At 44.6% G+C, this 23,582-nt stretch overlaps 1 protein-coding gene across 2 annotated transcripts in view; it reads right to left on the reverse strand.

Moving 5' to 3' along the window:
* Positions 1–23,582, reverse strand: part of LOC138295847 (zinc finger protein 514-like) — a 146,146-nt gene that overhangs the window by 92,966 nt on the left and 29,598 nt on the right. For both annotated transcript variants that reach the window (XM_069234425.1, XM_069234424.1), the window contains exons 2-3: positions 18,418–18,544; positions 2,430–2,531 (exon numbers count right to left, since the gene is read on the reverse strand). In XM_069234425.1, coding sequence (XP_069090526.1) covers positions 2,430–2,531; positions 18,418–18,544 — 229 coding nt within the window. The remainder of the gene's footprint in view (positions 1–2,429; positions 2,532–18,417; positions 18,545–23,582) is intronic.

The raw sequence follows: 23,582 nt of genomic DNA on the forward strand, positions 1-23,582 counted from the left end.
GTGAAGTAGGTTTGGGACTACAAGGAGTAGCAAGAGGTAACTTCAAAGCCAAAGCACATCTTTCAGAACCTGCTGTGCAACATCAAAAATGATACATAATGGTTTTGTAGGTAACTTTAATGTTTAATAGCAGAACCAGTGTATATCACATAAACAATGTACAACGTTATACAAATTTGTTCTCTGGATTAGGCGCCCCCACTATAACTTAAAAAAAAAAAAAAAGCGTTCAAATTCACTGTTACAAACTTAGTAATGGTTTAGTTAAGGTTGAGATCGAAACTATTACAGTGTAACACAACAGAGAACTCTTCTGGTGCGGAGTCTAAAACACAACACCTAACAACAACTGACATTTGCCAACCTTTAACCACAAACACGATCCGTACCCCCGCAAATTACAATTAAAAATGCAAAGACTAACTTGCCCAGGTAAATGGTACCTGTGGTAGGAGTGTTGTGTGTTGTGTCCCAAATACATGCACGTTGATCCTACACACACACACACACACAGAGCTACCAACCAGCACAACCTCAACCTTAGACAAAAAAAGAAACATTACACAAAATCAATACACAAAATAGTGCACGCAAACTGTCAATCTGCATGTGTCTATTGTTGGGAGGGGTGATCGGTGGGTCCATTTCATCCTGGACCTCTTCTTGTGCGACTGACTGCTTCTGAAAATCATTAGGGTTTTGATCAGACTACAGAATAAGTAACCAGATGATACTCTCATGTATGTACTATGCAGTATAGGTTACAGCGGCTCGCTACCTAACTGCATTTTGATATTTAGGGGAAGATGCCCGAGTGTGAATGTGCAAAATCCTCCATGTAATCATGAATTGAACGTCTGACTCAAACTTTGCAGAGCAGTGCCTATGATGTCTCAGTAGAATCTTGAATATTGAGGCTGCCTGAAACTGGTTTTCATCTGTGGCAAGGGAAGACTGAGTCAGTTTTGAGTTGGTGTCTGGTGGGTGGGGTGGAGGAAAGTCACAAGACTTGCTGGACTGTGAGATTCATATGAGGCTGTCAGAAAATAAAGTCAACTGTAATTCTTCCTAGGCCCCTGGTATCATGTCCGAAATGGTAGAGCCAATCTTTTACAACACCAAATCACTGAGGTGAGAGTTAAACCCTAAAAATCAAAGTAATTAGGGAGAGTTACCATGTTAAAGGGGCCATTGTGTTCAGAACCACCTGCTGACTAGTGGCTGGCAGTAGGTAGAGTTGATGAGTGAGCGAACAAGGTTTTAGTGCTCGATGAGGGTAATATGGTACCATAGTACAGATGCAGTGGCAGGTACAGCCTAGAAAACTCATAAATAGTAACGTAAATCCTACACTGTGGAAAAGACTCTCACAGAAAAGGTTAGGAGCCTTTAAGTCAGACAAATAACCTGCAAAAGAAAGTCTCCCATCCTGACTCCCATAAAATTGTTTGTCAATAAGGAATCTAGCAAGAATCTGGTGTTTGTTTAAGAGTAACCTGTCCCAATTAATAATAGAGAAGTATTCAACCTGGAGTAAGGAAAATATATTTTAAAAGCTGGGTTGTTGAGGATCCCTGATGGATCAACTATGTATAGTGAATAAGAGAATCCATCCAAGGTTCAGGAGAATGGCAATGAAAAGAGAGCTATTCGCAGTGGGATTTAGGTTGGGTTTAAAAATGCTCAAGCATCAGAGTCCTGTTGGCAAACTAAGCAACCCAGCACGGATAAAAACCCTGAGGGTCATTGAAGGGGCACTCTAAATGCAGACTATAGGTGGGCATAACTTGTGTAATTCCTTGTAGTGTAATTACATGAAATTGCAGCACAATTACGAGAGATTACGCTGCATTTAGCCCTATTTTCTTAGCGCAAAATGCTCCCTTGCATTCAAAATGAGACAGAGGATGTATTTTGCACTAAGAAAATAAAGCAAAATGCAACAGAACAGGAACAGCAGCAACTCACACTGTGGTGCCTTTGTTCTTGGGTAGGTCTTGCGCCCCAAATTACTCCAACATTTACGCAAACAGGCGTCATTGCATAATTTTTGGTAATTTCGTGTCAGAAGAGTAACACAAAATTACCGACATTTCTCCGGTTGCTTCTGCATATTTAAAGTTTCTTCAAGACCTATTACGGAGTCACTACAGCACAGCACTGCTGGTGGCAAGTCTTTAGCAAATGGTAGACATGAACACTGTGAAACATTTATTTTGACTAAACAATTTCATCCTGTACTACTTGGCTTATAATTTGTTTTATGAAGAAGGGTCTATTTTCAAGGCTCTTATCTGGAGTCAAGGGGTCGGGACGGAAGTAACATGACATCATGGGTTCTGCTCCTAATGAAATCCAGAGGTGCAATGACAACTCACATTTACGCATTTTATGATAGAAATACCAACATGTCTTTGCTTCTCACTCACCTGAAGAAATATTTCTGCCAAGCCTTCTTTCGGGGACAGCATGAAGAACATCTTCCTTTTCTTTAGCTCTCAAAGTCAGGAGAGAGTTTGTAATAAGAGGACCTGTTATTGAAGAAAACATAGCAATGAATCTAGAGCAGGGGTTCTTTGTCGGTCCACAACTCCTAGATAAAAGGTTCCCGAGTCTTTGGAAAATGAAATGCAGTTAGCAGATAGGTTAATTATATATACATAAGAAAGCAAAACTGAAAAAAATAAAACGCTCTCTAAATGTGAAGGAATTTGAAATTGGATGCTAAACTTTCAATTGGTATACTTAGCTTGCTTTTAAAGAGCAGTGCAAATGCATACAAAATATATAGTATGGATGATTGGTGGGCTTAATTAAAGGAATGGCATGAGCAACAAAAAAGGGCATGCATTAGGACTAAAAAAAAGACAATGTGATATGCTAGATTCTGGCACATTGCTTTGCCTTTTACAAATAAAACCACATTTTGAAAGTTCCAACCGCCCCATAAAAATGTTGATTTTGGTATATTTTCTTTGTTCGAGAATAAAATAAAATATGTTATAATCTGTGTATTTTTCGATGCACAGCTGATCTGTATTTTTGTGTATCTTTTGGTGTTCAAATTACAGAAATTCTTTGGGGCTCAGTTCCTGGATTCAAGTAGTGATTCAGGGGAAGGTTCACTGAGGGAGAGGTTAATAACCGCTCATCCAGAGCACACACAAAAAGAACAAATTCAGCAGCTCGTGTGTTACACTGCAGTAAGCATAAGCATCACTTAACCACCACCCCACATCTTGCATCCACTGAAAATAGCTATTTATTATGGCCACCCAACGTATCCCTTTGGGAATATGAAGCAAACTATACATGAAGAAAAGGCAATTGTTTTTTAAATGGTCTCTCTGTTAGATTGCGAGCATTCATTTAATTAAAGATAACCAATCTTCTGATTTTTTTAACCCATGCCATCTATTTCCAGCAAGCCATAACATTCAAATTCTCAAGGTCATAAGTAGAATTTAGAATTACATGTCTTTGGAATATATAACCAACACCCTCCCACAAAAAGATAGAGCTAGCCAGTCTAAGTATCTAAATAGTAAATCGTTTTCATAAATATGTAAAATCGAAAGATATTTATACAAGCAACCCAAAGCAGAAATCCCACACCGAGGCTGTAAATGTCTGAAGGACATAAGGATGATCAGACAATTTCAAAGATTAACAACACACCTACCTCTGTACACTGTGTATAAGAAGTCTCTGAGATGTTCAATGATGATGATTTTTCCAATGAAGAGTTGATACATGACTACCTAGCTTCTTAGCAATATGTTGCAACGGTCACACTTCTGTGAATTCTATTTTCTAAAATAATTCCCAGCAATTAATTATAATCCCAAAATCCAATAGTGGGTACAGTACCAACACAGCTGTAATGCTCAAAGTAATACAATTAAGTAATATACTACAAGATAGGTGATACAAAATAATAGTTCAGAAAAAAAGGGTGTGTCTGGCCACCATTAACCAAACCTTAAAACATGAAGCATACTGGATACCTTTTGTTAAGAAGGAGCACTGAGGTAGCATCTTCACTGTGATAAGATTAACTATGCATTTATTTTAAGCCTTAGTTTGTTGATGACCTTAACCAATAACAGTCTAAAACAGAGCTTTTTAATCTGGGGTCCGCAAAGCCTACTCCAGAGGTCCGCATCTGGTTAGAGAATTATATAACAGTTAGATACAATGTTTATAAAGAACGAAGAAAAGATGAAAATTGGAAATTTTAAAATATTCTGTAAATGTGTAGGAATTTTAAATTGGAAGATAAAAACTGAGGTAGTATCCTCAGATTGAATCATGGGAGCAATGCGAGTGCATCAAATAGAATGCAGTATGGACGATGAGTGGCCTCATTTGACTTTAGAAACGCTTCATCCTTCCCATTCAAATTTAGATTTTTTTTATAGTTGTGAATTAAATAAAGTATTTTATTATTTGTATATTTGTTTGATGAATGCTTGTTTCCGTATTTTTCTATGTCTTGTTTTGCTGTTAAAATTATAAAAAATGCTTAGACTGGGATCACCAGCTGCCATTAATTACTCACTGGGGGCCCCCCAGAGTCCAACAATGATTTGTGGGGGTCCTCGGGTTCCAGTAATAATTAGGTGGGGGTCCAGAGAAGTCAAAAGGTTAAGAACCACTGGTCTTAAACATAATGGCCCTCATTACGACCCTGGCGGTCAGCGGTAATTTGAGGAAAGGTACTGCCAAAAGGCAGGCGGTACCTTTTCCCAAATTATGACATTGGCGGTTTGGCTTAAGCTAAACCGCCAATGTACCACTCCGTCCACCAGGGTGGTAACGGCCGCTGGGCTGGAGACTTCGGTCTCCAGCCAGGCGGCCGTCACACTCCCACCCTTGGGATAAGGACCCTGCTTACCGCCATGGTTTTTGTGGCAAGCGTACCGCCACGAAAACCATGGTGGTAGGCACTATCAGTGCCAGGGAATTCCTTCCCTGGCACTGACAGGGGTCTCCCCCGCACCCCTCCCCAGAGCTCTACTCCACCCTCACCTGCCCCCCCACACATTTAAACACCCACACGCGCACACATACACACTCATATACACACATGCATTCCCACATTCACCCACACATGCACACATACATACCCACACACCGCAACACACACCAAAATACACTGTCGCACACACAACACACATGTACACTCACATTCATTCACACTCCTATTCAATGCAACTCGCACCCACATGCACGCATCCAGACACACACACACAAACTCCCCCACACACGCCCACACCAACCCCATCTCCTGTCGGAGAACCCGACTTACCTGCTTGCAGTGGGTCCTCCGGCAGGAGACAGGACGTGGCGCTGCTGCCAGCAGCAGCGTCCGCCAGCAAAACACCGCCAGGCCTTTTCATTGCTCATGATACGGTCAGCAGTGTTTTGCTGGGGTGGCGCTGCTGTTGACAGCAGCGCCACCTTACCGCCATCCGCCGCCATGACTGTCGACGGTATTCCGCCAGCCTTCTGACGGAATTCCGTCTACAGTCATAATGTGGGTGGGCAGCTGGTAACCACGGTGACGGTATGTTGGCTGCCGTCGCCGTGGCAGTAGGCGGTCAATACCGCCAATGTTGTAATGAGGGCCAATGTGTACAACTTCTCAACTTCCATGGCTACCTGGGTGCAAAAATATTTCTTGGGAGGGAATAAATCATCCCGACTTAGCTCTTGTGGAAGGCTGTCTGCTTTGTTCATGCTAGTCTGTTTTTTTCAAACAACTTTTTGAGCCCTGAGCATACAAGGCACAAAAGTTACATCTTTGTTAAAGGTGTTGGGGGTGGGAGGGTCAAGTTAGCATTACTTACACTGATCTCAATATTCATATAACTATCCCCATCTTATATTACCATTTAAATTTATAATAAGCATGAATACGTTCAAAACATATTGGTTATGAATTATGATGATGCCCACTTTTTTATTGATTGGAAGGCAACCCTCCTAAAATGTGCTTTGTGTATTTATTAATGAAGGCATCAAACAGCGACCTCCTGTACTTGTCCTATCCCGATAGACAATTTATAAATGTAGGCCAACATTTTATCAAATGTATTCATTTTATCGTTGACCAGGGCTGGGAGCAACTCTGCTGCATATATATGCCATAACTTTGTTCACCATGGTGAGACATGGGCAGGGATACAAGACTTCAATATATAAGGTATAGTTAGTCTTGCAGCCAATAACAGATGTGTTCCTAACGTGTCTGTCATTGTTGACAATAAGGAAGAAGCATTGGCAAAACCAAAAGGTTTCACCTACGCTACATCTATTGGCTTTGTCATAATTTTGTTTACAAACGTTTGTATAGCACAGCGCTATTATTGTCAGTGGTAATACGAATACTAACATTATTAGTGTTATTATTAATTTATTATTATTATGTGTTTAGTTAAGGCATTGCCCAGTATAAATGTGCAGGATTAACAAATTAGTTTACTATATGAAAACAGTGTGCCCTGCGTTATATTTCTTGCACAGGATTCGACAATAATTTGGGGTCTTGTTGTAGTTTTACAATGTTTTGTACTGGAGAAGAAGGAACCCGCTGTTTAAGAGCATGGCCCTGGTGTGTCGAAGGCTATTGGGCTCTGCAGACCTGCCACAGTTCCAACATCCCAAAGCTTGACCGATAAACACACATACCACCAAAACACTCACAAAACCAATTAGAGACAAGTTCACAGACATGCACCGATTTGGATACAATACACCTGTACAACTGTACACCTAGTTTAAGCGGTACACAACTGATCCCTCAACCAAGCACACACAGTTTTGGCTAAACACATGCAGACATATGCACACTCTGACACTCACACATTGACCATGCCCACACACAGTTCCATATATCTACATTACACACAAAAAACCCTCCCACACACAGAACACTCAGGTGTGGTGTAATCACACCAGACACAAATAAACTAATCATGACTTGTCCCCCTTGACCAGGAAAAGGCGCCAACATGAAACAGATATCAGCTCGTGCCGCAGATCGGGAAATGTTAACATGTCGTTGTGCGCGTTCAGTGCCACCTGCTTTCACCCCATACAAGTCCATGCAGACCACATCACACTCACACAACAGCCTTCTGGTGCATGCACGTAGGTGGCCTTTTAGGAAAATACACCTAACATCTTGCAAACTAATTCACACAAAGAAATACAAACTGTGATGTAGTTCAAAATGCTTCGCACATTGAAAAAGACCCACAGATGGAGGGCACATCAGAAAACAAAGGGGTTTGATTTTATTTCACAAGTTTATAAATAGCTGACACCCAATAGTCTCCTGTATTTGAAGAAACATATTTATGGGAAGTCCAAATAAAAAGGGTATGTTACTTCTAAAAGAGGGCTCAGCAGATGTGTTTAGGTTGAGCGCGCATGTGCTTTTACCTGTTGTAAGTATTGTAGGCTTTTAGCCACGTCCACCTCACGCCAATCACTCATTTGTTTGTGGGAGTGCCTTTCAAAAATCACTTGATGTCATCGGTAAATGCTTTACATTTGTCAGCCTTGGGAAGAATTGGTCACCACCTTGGAGACTGACCCTGTTTCACAGATAACTGCGTGATTGGTGATATGTTGGACTGTGAGTGATATTCTTCAGCTTGGGCAAACTACTTTTTTCTTTTGTCTGCGCTTTGTGGCTGCCATGATGCTCACAGCGCTCAGAGTGCGAACTCGATCGGCGGTATCATTTTTACATTATATGCACTCTGATCTGCTTAGTACACGTTCTTTGCAGCAGGCCCATTAACACTCTGTGCTACCTTATGATGAGTCCCAGCTTCCACTAGACAAAATTACGCTCTATCTCCAGAAAAAACACAAATCGCCAGTTATTTTGACATTTTTACATTATATTTACTTTGTGATTTGCCTAGCACAAGTTATTTGCAGCAGGCACATTAACCCTCTGCGCTACCTTATAACGAGTCCAAGCTTCCAATAGACTAAAGTACGTTCTCGCTCTCCAGAAAGAACAATAATTGCCAGAGTTATTTTGACATTTTTACACTATATGCACTCTGATCTGCTTAGTACGCGCTCTTTGCAGCACACATATTAATTCTGGGATATGTAGTTTTATTTTTATAACGTGACACAAGATGGAACCTAGCACTTGGCATGATTCGCTTAATTAGTTTATGTTTCTGCTTTGCATTCTGGACTTGTATTTTTATAACGTGATACAAGCTGTAAATACAAAGCAGAACCCTGACTAGATGAACTACACAGGTTTGAGAATGTGAAACTTCAGCTGTGTGTGTGTGTGTATTTATAAAACTATTCTCGAGGAGAGCTTACAGTTGATTATGCTGTACAATGGTCAATATTTTATAACTAATATTTCAGTTCAAGACAGACTGAGGATCATTAATATCATGTCCGGTGGCTCTCCTCAAGCATGTGAAAAATCATGGGCATTTTGTTTGACTCCCACGACTGCAGTAAAGGGACAGTGATCCAGCAGGCATGCATTCTTGGAGTACAATTATTTTATTCATTGCCCCACGGACAAAGTCGCCTGTACCAACTGCCAAGTAAATATGTTTTGCACCTTGGAGTAGTTTGTGTATTAAGGGCATTGTTTAAAAAAATATTCCAGTAGGCCTACTAGCCCTTTAGTTATATACAATGCCACTGGAATTATGTGGCAGAAAGGATCTAATTATGTGGCAGAAAGGACCAAATCATGCAGCAGGGTTGATCAATTAATGACCAAGTCCAGTTATGCATTTACAATGCCAATAGCTCCAACTCAAGTAAATGTGAGACATATTGCATTGCAAATGCTTGTTTTGATATTTCGAGGAACTGTTTTTCAGAATCATGTTTTGCACATTTTTAAATAATTGTTGGGACTATGTATTGCAACTCTTGCATTCAATACTTTACATGCAATAATAATATGTGTGTGTGTATTCATGAGTGAGTATGGAAGCGAATAAGTTTATCAGTATGCACCTGTTTTCATAAATGTGTTTTTGAGTGTATGTGAATATCTGAACGTGACCCTGTGTGTCTGAGTCAATAAGTTGTTTCACTTGTGTGTGAGGCTTTCCTCCATATATGTCAGTTTGGGTGGTTGAATATGCGCTTGTGTTTTTGTGCACATGCGCTTAACTGCATTCAGAAAGCCGGAGGAGGTTGGGGGGGGGGGGGGAAGTTTGGGGGGGTCGGTTAGATACAATAGAAAACGGGAGAGAGGGTTAGCAAAGTAAAAATTAAAGTATGCTGCGTACCACCTCCTACAGCTGGTAATGTGAGAATTAAATGTGGCGTTTCAATGACACTTATTATAGATGGCACTTGCTGACACGCTCTTGTATGTTTTTAGTGATACAATAGTAAACATCACTGATATCAACACAAGATACTCATTTCAGCAACCTCGTAAAGATGAAATGCTGAGTCAGTGGTTTGAAACTGTAAGCATATTACAAAATGATGTGTGCATTAAATAGGGACACCCAAGTGACACTCTGTCCACAGGTGCCACACTTTTTAACGCCTTACCTTGCTTTCAAAGCAAGTGTGATCTGGCACTTTAGTTCACAGCTTGAGGTGAGTGGAGACACTGTTCCCAGACTTTAGGAAACAATGTTGTCAAAAATGAATAGTGCCTGCGACTGCTATGTGCCCTGGGGTATCACAGTTTACAAATCATTGTTACCAGGTGTTTTGGACCAATTGAAGTGATCCAAGTCTACAACTAGGGGACCTACAAATCTTAAATGTGACAGGCTTGTTTGATAGCTTTACCACAATGAGCTATTTGTGGCCCACTGACATTTCAGAAATCACTTCCTGCTTTGTTTTAATCATAGAAGTCTGGGGCTATATTCTACAGCAATCATCCTTGCCTCGCACGTTGCAGTCTTAAAACACGCCTTATTCACCCTCTTACACATCCGGACTCGAGGAGCAAACATGATCTGTGTTGCAGGCAGCAGTATTGTTTTAGATGTAACATGCTTTTTTGTAATCGTGTCATGAATACAATAAACCTATTTACTTCTAGCGCAGCGGTATGCTAATGAGATCACTAATTTCTTGAAAATCGTTCGAAAGTCAGCCTCATTGTGTCTGGCTCTTTAAAGAGGGAATACCTCTTTACGAAAACTTTAGCTAGAATATAGCTTCATGTGTGAATATACATGCTGTGTATATACTGGGGCCTGCAGGCCACTGGCTGCAATGCTGCATGAAAGCTCAGTGGGCTAATGCACCGCTCTATATGTTCTATATAATCCACACAATACATGTTGAATTTGGTGATGCAGATTGGTTTCCATCTGAGGTCGACAACACACAAACCGGCGAGCTTGAGACTGGAGTTAAGGCACATGTCCACATGGATTAACAACTCAATTTGAAAAGAGCCTGCTGCAGAGACACGTGTTCTAGTGCTCAGCCTTTCATCCTTTTGGTGCAGGCGAACTAATTTGAACTACTGACTAAGTTATCGTTCTGGGACCCAGGGGAGGGTGGGTTAGAAACACTGGAGAGCAGAAGAGAGTGGAAAGAGGGAGGGTGGGTTTAAACAAAACAGCTGTGTAACTTGTAAACAATGGCGGAGTTCAACGAAAGAGGCTGCAGGTATATGCAATCTCTACGATTGCAGGGCTAAAATCTAAAAATTTGTAACTGTGGCCAGTAAGGTAGTAAAATCATATAAATGAACGCCTCCCGCACAGCCTTCATCAAACAGTGCGGAAAGTACTTAAATATGAAAAGCACTTGCGCAGGCATGCACATGATGGACTGTAGATGTACTAGTTCGTAATGAAAAAAATAAAAGTACCTGCAGAGTGAGTAGCCAGCGAAAAGACACTGGCCAGCAGCCAGAGGCCAGTGACAAGAAGATGTACTTGGCCCAAGCTCCACATGAAGCCAAAACCAGAGCAGAACAGCAGGAAGTGAAAGTAGACGAGGTGCTGGCCATGAGAAGCAACTAAATTTGAGTGACATTGGAATGAATGAATGGTAAACTCAGATAATTATTTGGTGGGTTCCAAGTCCCATTTTAAAATGAAATTTAACACAAAAGACTGCAGACACAGCGCCACAAGCGCTGTGCAGGCGAAACCTAAAACCTATAATCACTGGAATCCCCAAAGAGGATTGTTACTGGGTCTATTGGCCAGTCAATTCTTGTTACTGTTATAATCTGGAGCAATATTTCCAATAATTTTGGAAGTAGGCGCATGTCCACCATATGTATATAACATGCCTTTTTCCCATCTCTCCTCCAACACACTTCTGAGCTCTGAAACATTGCTTTCAAACCTGTAGGGTTAAAGCGCCACCTGGTAATTACTTTATGTTCCCTTGTGTTGGGACCATATTGATGATTTTGCAGCTAGTATCCATGGTGTTCCATTCCTCTTCTGAGATATCTGCCCTCAGATACTTCTATCAAGATATTATGTAAGAATGTTTTGGTTATGCTTTGTGATATTAATCAGTGTATAGAGTATAGAGATTCCTTTTTTTGCTCTTCCCTGGTAGAATAAAATTTTAAACTGGTATTTTATCTCTACCCGTTTTATTTCTTAGATGACTCTTACTGAGCCAATCTATCAGTTGAGTGGTTTGGTACTCATGTGACCAACTTAGGTTAAACTGTTCTCTTCATGTTTGTCTGTCTAGCAGCTCTCCCTCCAAAAATTGTTCGCCTACTCTAGGTGGGTAAACTGAGCACCATTTTTTTAGATCTCTGATCTACTGTTCAAGGAAGGAAATCTGGATGGGGGGGGAATGGAGGAGAACATGGCAGCCGGCTAGAGTGCGGGCCGCGGGAGGATCTCTCTGGGCCCGACCTTGTTACGGTGAAAACTATGCGGCGCTAAAAACAAGGCGCGGGAAACGCGTCAGTTTATTTTTCCCTTACCGGACCTTGCACGCGACGGGCCGCGGTGGAGGGGGTGCGGCACAGAGGGAGCCTGAGACAGGCGGCGCAGGCTCTGTGGTCCCGGGCAGCGCGTGAGGTCCAGCGCGGCAGGGAAGCAGTGGCAAGGATCCCCCTCCGGCGAAGAGGAGGCAGAGGCAGCACAAGTCGCGGTGACGCCCTAGAGGCTGGAGACTCTTCAGAGAGCAGACAGGAGGTACACCCCTGGCCGGCAGAGGAGACAGGCAGGCAAGGTAATGTGCGCCCCCCCCAGTTGTAGGACTGCCCCATTTAGGCTCATGCATGGAGGAACAGAGGTAAAGAAAAATAATTTTATCGGAATGCATGGCCCTAGGGGGTTGAGCAAAAGGACAGGAGGGACAGCAGGAGTAAGTAAACCTGGCCTAGCATACTCTCTGAGGAGCGGCAAGAGGATCCCAGGGTTTAAGGGGGAAGATTTGAATACTGATGAAAATTTTGTTGACCAAGAGAATCAAATCAGGCGCTACGATAGAAGGAGTGGAAAGGCCCCTCCCCCCCAGAGTTTAAAAGGAGGGAATTTACTGAACAAGGAGCGCAGGATTACTCCCTCCTTAAAAACATATTTTAGAGTTTTACCCAGTACCTTAAGTATGGAGGGGAGTGAGTCTGACCAAATGGGGGTTCTGGAAGATGGGGCAATTCGAATTGGGCAAATTGAATGTAGTTCGAATAGGTTTCAAGTTCTGGAAGGAACAGATGGGAGCGAGTTGGAAGTCTCTAGGCCCCCTGGGCAGGATGCGGTAGTTCATTGTACCAATGGGGTGCAGAATGGAGGATCGCAGGAATCTGATATGGATAATCTACCAGTACCAAAAGGGGGCAATCGGCAACTCGGCTTGGATCGGATCGGGGGCACCATCTAGTGGATCAGAGACGCGAGATTCCCCTGAGAATTCCTCCCTGGGGTATATAAGGGCACGGGCGAGATTCGGCAGAGGAACCCCTTGAGCAATCTATAACAGGAATGCTGATAGCACTTTCCCTGGAGGTCAAGGGCGGTTTTGAGACCTCGAATGCTAATCAAAAGGAGATAAGAGGTTTGTGTGAGACCCTTGGGGAGAAGATAGATGAATTGGCAGGAAGGACGGCCGCCCTGGAGGAGGAAGTTGGAGATTTGAGGAGGGCGGTGGAAAGAAACAAGGTGGAAATACAGAGTTTAGGAACAGGAGAAGAAAGTGTCCTGTCAAAGTTGGAATCTCTTGAAAGGGTTTGTAATTCGCCTGATCAAGCAAGGAGTACAGGTTGAAGATACGGAAGAAGCCATCGCGAGAGACATTCAAAGGGTGCACAGGGATCCATTTCGGAAACTCCCCAATAAGGACAAGCCCAGGAAAATCAGTTTTCAGACTTATGCGATTAAGGAGCGTATCCTGTCTGCCGCACTAAAAAAGAAGTTGTTAACGGTGGAAGGCACTAATTTTGAGATTAGGTCAGACTTATCAAGTGAGACTTTAAATAAGCAATGGGAACTGGGGAGAAGAATTGATGTTTTAAAGGGGCTTGGAGCCACCGCCCAATTAAAATTCCCAGCTACCTTGAAAGTAATGGTGAACAACAAAATGTATAATTTTAGAGAGTGTAAAGAGGTAGATGAGCTGATCAAAACTTTGGAAAAAGGAGACTAAGGTAGGGGGGATGTGAATTTCTTTTTTCTTTTTCTTTTTTTTTCACAATTAAAATCCATGGGTCCGGGGAGTACCCCTGAGGCAATTTTGCCTAGATAAGGAATAGGGTGGGTTCTCCTAGGGAGCAGGGGGTGGGGGTGGAGGTAGGGGTTAGATCAGGGGTGGTGGGGAGAGGTGGGGGTAATCACAGGGTGGGGAGCATGGGGGGAAAAAAAAAAATCTTCATTCAGTAGATTCCTTTGCGGTTTAGATGATGGGTGAGAATGAGCTAGGACTTTTGTCCTGGAATATCAATGGTCTCCGGGTAGTAAAAAGGCAAAAAAGACTGTTGCAATACTTTAGGGATGCCCAATTTAATGTGTTAGCTTTGCAGGAAACACATCTGTCTAACGAAGAGTGCATTAAGGTATTTAGACCATGTAGGTTGGTACAGCAGATTTCGAGTACTACTCAGGCTGGGGGAAGTAAAGGGGTGGCTATCATATTTAAAAATCACCCTAAGATTTCCTTCCAGTGTGGACCAGTAGATAAGGCCGGAAGGTGGGTTATCGGAAAACTGGTAGCGTTTGATTTTACGTTTACTTTGGTGGCTTATTATGGGCCTAGCAAAGATGACCCTGCACCTTTGGAGGACCTATTTCGACAGTTGATTCAATTTTCCGATCCAATAATATGGATGGGAGATTTTAATGTTGTGTTAAGTTACCAACTTAATAGATCCTCAGGTAGTAGATCGATATTCAATAAAAGATGCGTTCCCATCTATTAATCATGATGTCGCAGTTGGGCTTACATGATGTATGGAGGGAAAGGATGGGATTAAAACGGGGATACACATACAATAACAAAAAATATAGTCACCAATCAAGAATAGATTATGCTTTGGTAGATGGGAGGATAAGGGACTGCGCAGGGGAAATAGTTAATGTTGGAGTTCATCTATCGGATCACTCTGCAGTTAGTTTGAGTATTCGGTTAAAAGGCAGAGTAGCCCAGGATAGGTGGACGTTCGATAGAACCCTATTATTGGACAATGATATAGTTGCAGGATTAAGAGCAGATGCAGAGGAATTTCTTAAGTTTAACGTGGGGTCATCGTCACTAGCAATGGTATGGGATGCTTTCAAGGCCTTCCTGAAAGGTAGATTGATAAGAGCGGCCTGTGTTAAAAGGAAAGAGTATAAAGAAGAGATTAGTCGGTTGGAAGAGCGCATACAACAATTGGAGCGGGAGCTGATAGATCTGGCTCCGGAAGAAGGAAAAAAAATTGGAAAACTCGCTAAATTACATCAAGAGTTAAGGTATGAAATTTTAGCAGTGGTGGATAAGAGGATTAAGGAAAGGTGTGTGGCAAATAGAGCTACCCACTTTGAGTATGGGGAGAATTGTGGGAAATTGTTGGCCTGGAAAATACGGACAAATCTAGGCAGGAATAGCGTGGTTAGGATTCTGGATAAATACTCAGGACTCATCTGTAATAGTAGTGACGAGATCCGGGAGGTCTTTCAAAATCACTTTAAGGAGCTTTATACTGAAGACTTAGAAGTGTCATCAGAGAAAGTTAAAACATGGTTGAGGGATCTGGACTTAGCTGCCCTGGAGGAGGAGGATAATAAAGTTCTGAATGATCCTATCAGGCAAGAAGAAGTGGAGCAATGTATACAGATAGGGAAGCTGGCGAAAGCCCCAGGGCCAGATGGATTACTTTTTGAAATTTACAGAACATTTGGAGGTAGTATAACAAAATTCCTAACTGGATTGTGTAATAATATTTTATTGGAAGGGGGTATGTGTCCCGCCTCTTGGAAGGAGGCCATTATTACTCTGATTTTAAAACCAGGGAAGGACCCCAAAAGCTGTGATTCGTATAGGCCGATCTCCTTATTAAACTGCGATTATAAAGTATTTACAAAAATTCTGGCAAGGAGACTGGGGGAGCTTTAGGTAAATTGATTCAGCAAGATTAAAAAAGATTCGTAAAGGAGAGATACATGCAAGAGTTGACTCAGAGCCTGATAGGTTCCATAGACATAGCTAAGGTATGTAAGGAACCATTGGCCCTAGTGATGATCGATGCCACAAAGGCCTTTGACAGAGTTAATTGGGCGTATCAGGGTACCCTTTGTGAGGCTTTTAATTTGGGAGAGAAATTTACTAGGGCATTGCAGATAATATACCTGAATGCAGAGGCAAAAATCTTGGTCAATGGTACTTTAACGCGCCCCTGTAAAATTGGGAGGGGAACTAGACAGGGATGTCCACTATCACCATTGTTATTTAACATGTATATTGAACCTTTGGCTTGCAAGATTAGAAGGGAACAGAAGATACTCCTGTTTAGAGGTGGGGCTTGGAGTAGGAAAGTTGCTCTGTATGCAGATGACCTGATGGTGAACACAGCGAATCTACAGCAAACCCTACCGCCATTGGAAGAACTGACAAGGGAATTTGGGGAAATTGCTGGATATGCGGTTAATAAGGAAAAAACTGAAATTATGACTTGGAATATGCACGAGGAGAGTGTATTAATTAAGAAGGAATTGAAATATTTGGGCATTGTGATCACACAAGATATAGACAAAATAGCAGAGGTTAATTTTATGAGGGTTTTGTTAGATGTCAGTAAATTAATGAAGAGTTGGGCTAATCTACCTCTTACTATTCTGGGGAGGGTTAATTTAGTGAAGATGACGATATTACCCAAGTTATTATTTATTTTCAATGCGGTCCCTTTGAAATATAATAAAGAATGGCTGGGTAAATTACAGGGTAGAATTAGCAGCTTTATTTGGGCCTCCAAAGGTGTGCGAATTGCATGGAAGAAACTGAGACGGAGGAAGGAGAAGGGGGGGGTTAGCGTTGCTGGATCTTCAATATTATGCTTGGGCGGTTTTCATTAAGAACATGAGAGGGGCATTGAATGGGTCAAAGATTTCAGAGTTGGGGCAGGTTCTTAAAGTTATGATGGAATCCAATTATGATACACAGACAGGGTTTCTCTATAAATTTGGGGATCCTAAATATTTCAAAAAGGTGAGGTTTAAAATATTGCAAGTTTGGTATGATCTAAGGAGGGCTACCAAGTTACCGTTTTATAGTAAATATGCGCCTCTTTGGGATGCTCTGGGCTCACCGGAATCGACTAGAGACGCCTTGGCTAAACCCTTGGAGGAGGCTGGGCTTGTACAATGGGGACAGCTTTGTACTGATGGGGAGTTACTCCCCTATGAGGACCGTAATATAAAGGTAGATGGATATCTTTCCAAATTTAAATACCTGCAAATATGGAGTTGGGTGAAGAGAGTCAAAGAAGAGGTGGGTGGTTCTAACGAATTGGAAGAATTACTATATCAAGACCTTTCGGGAAAGAAAGAAGTTGCAAGATGGTATTGGACATTGATTGAAATGGTGGATGAAGAATTTCGCTTGCCTGAAGAAATGTGGGGAGAATGCTTGCCAGGAGTACCAATAAGAGAATGATGGCAAGTATCTATTACATTATTGTATTTTACAGTTAAACCTGCCTGTCTAAGACAAAATCATTTGTTTTCCATTCACAGGGCCTTCTGGTCCCCAGGGAAACTGTCTAAATTGATGGAAGGTACCTCGAATAGCTGCAAAAAGTGTGGCATGGATCTAGCAGGTGACATTCACATGTTCTGGGAGTGTCCCCAGCTCAGTTTGTTTTGGAAAGAGGTTGGTGAGATAGTGAACAAAATTATACCTTTAAAGTACCAGGTAAGCCCCTCCTTGGTTATTTTTGGTTGTCAATTGGATTCCAGGAATCTAACAAAAGATAATGCCAAATTACTTTTCTATATGATGTTGTTGGCAAGGCGGGAGATATGTAAGAAATGGATAAGTGCTTCTCCCCCGACGGCGCTAGAGTGGAAAGATTCATTTATATATAATCTAACTTTAGATGTAAGGGATAAAGAGGAAGCAAATAAAAAGTACAAATTTTGGGACCCATTGAAAAGATGGTTGGAATTGCAAGAATTAGGTTTTGTCCTGTGATTACACCAAGGCGGGTTTCCGGCAGCTTTGAAGGCGGGCCGGTAAGGCTTTGCTAATCAGAGATGCAGACTGTCCTGGACAGGAGTCTCTAGGGGGAGACTGAATGTTAGTTGAACTGATCTCCCTTATCGAGAGAATGGACAAGTGAATGAGGACAAAAACAAAAACAAAAAATCTTTAAAAAGGAAGGAAATCTGGATTGTGGATAATTGGTGTTATGGGAGAAGAGTCGAGTGTAACTCCCACTTTCCTTGTCAACAAGTCCCAATATTCCAGCAGTGTGAACACGGAGAATATTGGTGTGTTGTGGAAGAATCTATATGTGTTTGTTAGATACAGTAACAGGTTAGGCTGGATTGAGGACATATCTTGTTCCAGTAAAATCCATTGTTTTGTTGGACTAGCTTTAGACCTGTCTAGTGCCAGGCAGAGTTGTTCAGCCAGCCTTTGGGGTTCTATATTTGAAAAGCTTAGTTCTACAGTTAGGGGACGAAATTGTGATTGTTATACACCATAATTCTGTAATATGAAAATGTAGGATTTCAGTGAAGTTTTATGCAGAGGTGGTGAAAAACATGCATGTCCAAGTTAATGTATGCTGTACAGAAACCAATCACTTTTGTTTTCATTTTACATTGGAGCAGGCTTTTTATGTTTTACTTGGCAAACAAATTGCAAGCCAGACCTACTGAGTTTGTCAATAATTATTTTTCTTGACAGGCGGTCCCAGGATAGACCTGTTACTCAATTTGGAATACTAAGAGTCAGATATTGCAAACTTACCAAGCGAGATCAAGGCTTGGTGAATTTCATTCATCACGTTCCTGTAAAGCTCCTTCTGCCATTCGTGCAAAAGCTTCCACTCCTCTTCAGAGAAAAAGGCAGCTGCATCATGAAATGTAGGTGATATCTGTAACATCAAAACGTATATGACATAATGATTGGAGAAATCAAGTGAAACAAGATAGTTCAACCTATACCTTCAATTGTAAACCATGAATTATTTTCTTTTTGCTTTCTCACCTGTGCTCCCTTCCCTTTTTCCACTGTCAGACAGGTGCTCGAATCTGGTCTAATAATCTGGACCAGAGTTTCCACTGGGCTCCTCACACGTCAAAGGTGGCACAGCTTGACAGAGTAGAATATAAGCTACTGGCTACTGAAGCAATGGTGTTATTGCATTATCAGAAGAGAAGAAATTCTTAAGTCCAGAGCCAAGGGTGGCACCAAAAGGCCAGTGCTGACTAAATGATGGGGTCATAGATGCTGAGAAGCTGGATTATCTTTGTAGATGGAAAGAAAATGTCTGCACTAGGAGTATGGCGGGTAGCTCCTTTGTGTGTGCCAGGCACGTCCCACGCAATGTTGGGAGGGACGGGGGGACATGTTGTTTTTTTTCCCCACAGGCTTTAGAAATATAGAGAATGTGAGACCGAATGGTGAGTCGGGCACATCCACAGCTACCAGGGATGTTCTAGGAGCCTGGGCTTAAAATTATGGCCAGACCTTCATTTTATGTCCACTGCATCACCATCATCGTTAAAACACTTTCATATTGCACCAAACCCTGAGTTATTCTGTAGCTAGAAAACAATAAACTAATCAGATTTAGCAACCAAACCACTGCATTCACAAAGGACTTACAACTCCCACAGCTATGAGTACAGTCTACTCACTTGGGGTGGCTTCTCTGCACTTGTGGTGGAATCTCCACACTCAGGGCAAAATATCCACATCTCGTTCAGACTCGGCTCCGAATGCCAAGGGTCCGCACTAGTAACTTTACGAGTTGTAAGTCCCTTTGTGTATCGGGCACTATGGTCAGAATCTTTTTAAAAAGTAAGATGACGGCTTCGGGCGTCAAGATGGCGGTCGTACTCTGAGAGTGCTCTGGACCCCTCCGTCATCCGCCCTAAGAAGCTGCCACCAGAGAAATTTACTATGCTGCCCTACTTGTTCCCGCTAGCTCCCAGACATTGATGAGACCTCCGGCACCGGTGTCAGCGTGGCCCGAGCCGCGAGCGCTGGTCGCGACCGGATCGATAGGTCTCCCAAGATGGCGGCCGGGCTGACGGCGTCTCGACGAGCCCGGGGACCGGGGCCCGCCCGCTGACGGGGCCGCCACCGGAGTGAGAGCCGTGCGCAGCGCTCAAGTGCCTGGAGCGGACTGTGACCTGGGGCCCCCGGCGGATGGTGGAGCGACGCGGCCGGCGTCCCTTGTTGGCCCTCGGAGACTCGGACTCCGTGGCGCCGGGTTCGGAGAGCAGAGGGGACCTGCAGAGGGTGAGCCCTGGGACGGGGGCTCCCCTGTCTGACTCAGACCTGCGCGGCCAGGCCCCAGGACGGGGGCCTGACCGCAAATAAAGCTGCTGCGGGCGAGCGAGCCGTTTAAATCTGGAGCCCCCCGCAAGAGAAGAGGCGACGCGGCCGAATTGATGTACCCCGCCCTGGCGATATGATCGCATCGATACTGGCGCTAAAGAGGTGAGCCACACGGTGGGGGCTGCTTCGCTTGAGCCGTGTGAGACGCGGCTGTGCGGTGCGGCCGCTCTCCTGTCCGTTGCCCCGTGGCGGCCGGGGTGGGGTGGAAGACCCTCGGCCCCCGGGTCCGGCCGCCCAGGAGCGGGGCTGCCCCCTCCTAAGAAGAAGGAAAGAATAAACATTGCATTGGAAACTCAAAAAGGGCGCAGCAGATTTGGGCAACAGTGTTGTGCCCCCGCGATTTCCATTCTTCAAAGTAAAGAGACTCCCCGGGGACCGGTTCCCAACCCACGGCCATAACATTGATAAAACACGCCAACAGACCCTGGTGAGGGGAACCCACTGAAGACGTGTTGAAGTCTCCTGGAACGGAGAGAAACCAGACACTTGGCAGACCAGCAACACGTGGCTGACCGGAGGCCACCAAGCCCCGGGGAGGGGACTGCGACATCTATCATTGATGCGCCCTGATGAGACCCTGCCGAAGGTCCTCCTTCGGGACCTTCCCTGTGGATGCGTCTAGGGTGTAGAATTTGGGCAGAAGAGCTGCATAATTCAAACTAGACACTCCATCCCCTCCCTCCGAGACAAAATGGGGAAGGATAGAGCGAATAAACATCCCCCGCCCTCTCAGCAAAAGATTGATCAATTTACAACTCCAACAGGCCCTAGAGGAGACGGAGAGACGGCAGCGGGGGGCCTGGCACCGGACGGAGTGAATGAATTGCCAGGAGAATGGCAATCATCGCAAACAGCTGTGGAGACTAAAATCGGGGAGGTGCGCGAGGACATGGGCCTCATCAGGCAGGACCTCAGAAACGCGGTAAATCGTATCACTGACGTGGAGGGCCGAGTCTCCCACAATGAGGACGAAATAGCTGACCTTAGGACCAAGGTGGCCCAGTTACAGACGCGAACATCCGAACTACACCGCCGGGCGGAAGATGCAGAAAACCGATCGAGACGAAACAACCTACGTTTTGTAGGATTCCCAAAAGGCTCGGAGGAAGACAAAGCCACAGAATTCTTAGAGCGGTGGATCAAAAATTGGATGCCAGACCAAACTCTTTCACCCTGGTTTGCAGTGGAACGTGCTCACAGGGCCCTTGCCCCGCACCCCCCTCCGGGCGGTCCAAAACGCCCGATGATTGCCCGAATCCTCAACTTTAGAGACCGTGACAATATCCTTAAAGAGGCTAGGCGCTCCGAAAATCTCCAGTGGGAAAACCATAAAATCCTAGTATTCCCGGACTACACCAGGGAGGTCCAGACCCGTCGCCGCTCATATGAGCAAGTTAAACAAAAACTTAGGGCGATGCAACTTTCGTATATGCTCCTCTTTCCAGCGAGACTTAAAGTCATTATGGCGGGCAAGGCGTACTTCTTCGACTCCCCGGAGGAGGCATGGGATTGGCTAACTGAGGAGGGCGTTGGGGCTCGAAGGGGGTCCGCGGCGGGGAGAGGGGAGCCCTCCAGGGCGGATCCCCCCCCCGCTGGGGGGCCACGGAGGGGCCGTAAGCGCACTAGGTCTCGGAGAGGAAGACAAGGAAATCCGGACGCTCCCATGGGTGAGGAGACGGTGGGAGAGACGGGCTCACGGAGAGAGGGGTTGCCTGTTGAGTCTCCAGAGGGGCGGATTCAGACGCAGACTGGAGACGATGACCGCCTGAGTCAATCCCCGGCGCTTGGCTGACATGCTGCACGAAGCCCCGAACGGAGCGTATGTGGGGGGGGCCGAAGGGCCCGGTCCATCTCGAGGAAATCCGTGAAGGGCTGCATCGGGAATATGGGCTTTCCTTAAGACTTGTAAAGTATGGCATGACTTTTCGTGATTAGTTGTAAATGATCCAACCTAATGGAGGGGTCCACCACTCCACTCCTATGGCAGCCTATATGGCTGTTTTGTTCTGGTTGATTGTTAGGGCGACAGATGCTTCCTGGGTGGGAGTATGGGGAGGGGGGTGGTTTGGGGGGAAGAAGGGTAAGTTAGGGTTAGATAGGTATATTTTGAGTATTGCACTGTTAAGTTTTAACTGGTCATTCCTTTGTCCACTGACTGACACCCAACACCGTAAGACTCCTACGCGACTCACGCCTGGTCCCCATTGACACAAATCATCTCATGGAATGTGAACGGGCTGCTAGATAAGATCAAAAGATCCGCAGTAATTAACACTCTCCGTAGATATTCCCCCTTGGCAGCCCTACTGCAGGAAACCCACCTTATGGGAACTAAATGCCCTATGCTGGCTCGAGGAGGATTTGATAGGGTCTACCACGCAGGATTCTCTAGGGGATCCAGGGGGGTAGCTATCCTGCTCCACCGCTCACTACCAATGGTGGTTACACTTACGAGATGCGATCCGCAAGGCAGATTTGTTATAGTCTCAGGGTTACTTCGTGGGGTGACACTGAATCTTGTGTGCGTGTATGCCCCCCCAGCGGGATTTGACGCCTTTCTACTTTCCCTTCGACAGGTGGTAGCGGGACTCCCCCAAGGAACCACAATAGTAGGAGGGGACTTTAATGCGGTTCTAGACCCTAGATTAGATGTGTCAGGAGATGTCACTGTGGGCAGGTCTACCCGAGCCGCAGGCCTCAAGGGATGAGCCGACAGCCTTGGCCTATGTGAAGTATGGAGAACCTGGCACCCTATGGTGCGTCAATATACGCACACGTCTGCTGCCCACCGGACACACTCTAGAATTGACCTAGTATTTATGCCGGCCATGGACTTCACCGGTGTCACGGGGGCAGAGATTCTGCCTCGAGGGGTGTCGGACCACGCACCGGTGCGAATTCGGCTGGGTGGAGTAGATCTCACTAAACGTCCGGTATGGCGCCTAAACGCATGGCTCTTACAGGACGATGACTATACCCTCGAGATTAGGGATCGTCTCACGCAGTACTTTGAACAGAACGCGGGAACGGTCCAGTCGTCAGGCACAATATGGGCTGCCTACAAGGCTACCTTAAGAGGACATGCGAAGTGCCTCCTGCGTGCACCGGAGCGCACCCGTGACTCACGAATGTCCGAGCTAGAAGCTGAAGCGTTAAAACTGGAACGCCAGCAAACGACCTTATCCGAAGTCTCCGTTCTGAGGCAGCTCACCAGGGTCCGTGAAGAAATCAAACACTTAGCACTTGAGTCAGCGAAGCATATGTGGAGGGCATCGTCTGCCCGAATATATGGATGGGGAGACAAAAATGGGAAGCTCTTGCACTGGTTGGCCACCCGGCCCTTAGCTAACAGAATCATTCCTGAAATTAGAGATGACACAGGTATCCTTCTTAAGACACCCATCGAGATTGCTCAGAGCTTTGCTTCCTACTATGCACGCCTGTATGCAGAGCACCCCCGGCCTGCGGTTGAAAAAGCTTCTCCCCTCTTGAATGACATAACACTCGCCAGAGTTTCTCAAGCGACCAAAGACAGGCTAGACGAGGCACTTGATCTCACAGAAATA

The sequence above is a fragment of the Pleurodeles waltl genome, chromosome 5 (genome assembly GCF_031143425.1).
Source record: "Pleurodeles waltl isolate 20211129_DDA chromosome 5, aPleWal1.hap1.20221129, whole genome shotgun sequence".
NCBI classification, from domain to species: Eukaryota; Metazoa; Chordata; class Amphibia; order Caudata; family Salamandridae; genus Pleurodeles; species Pleurodeles waltl.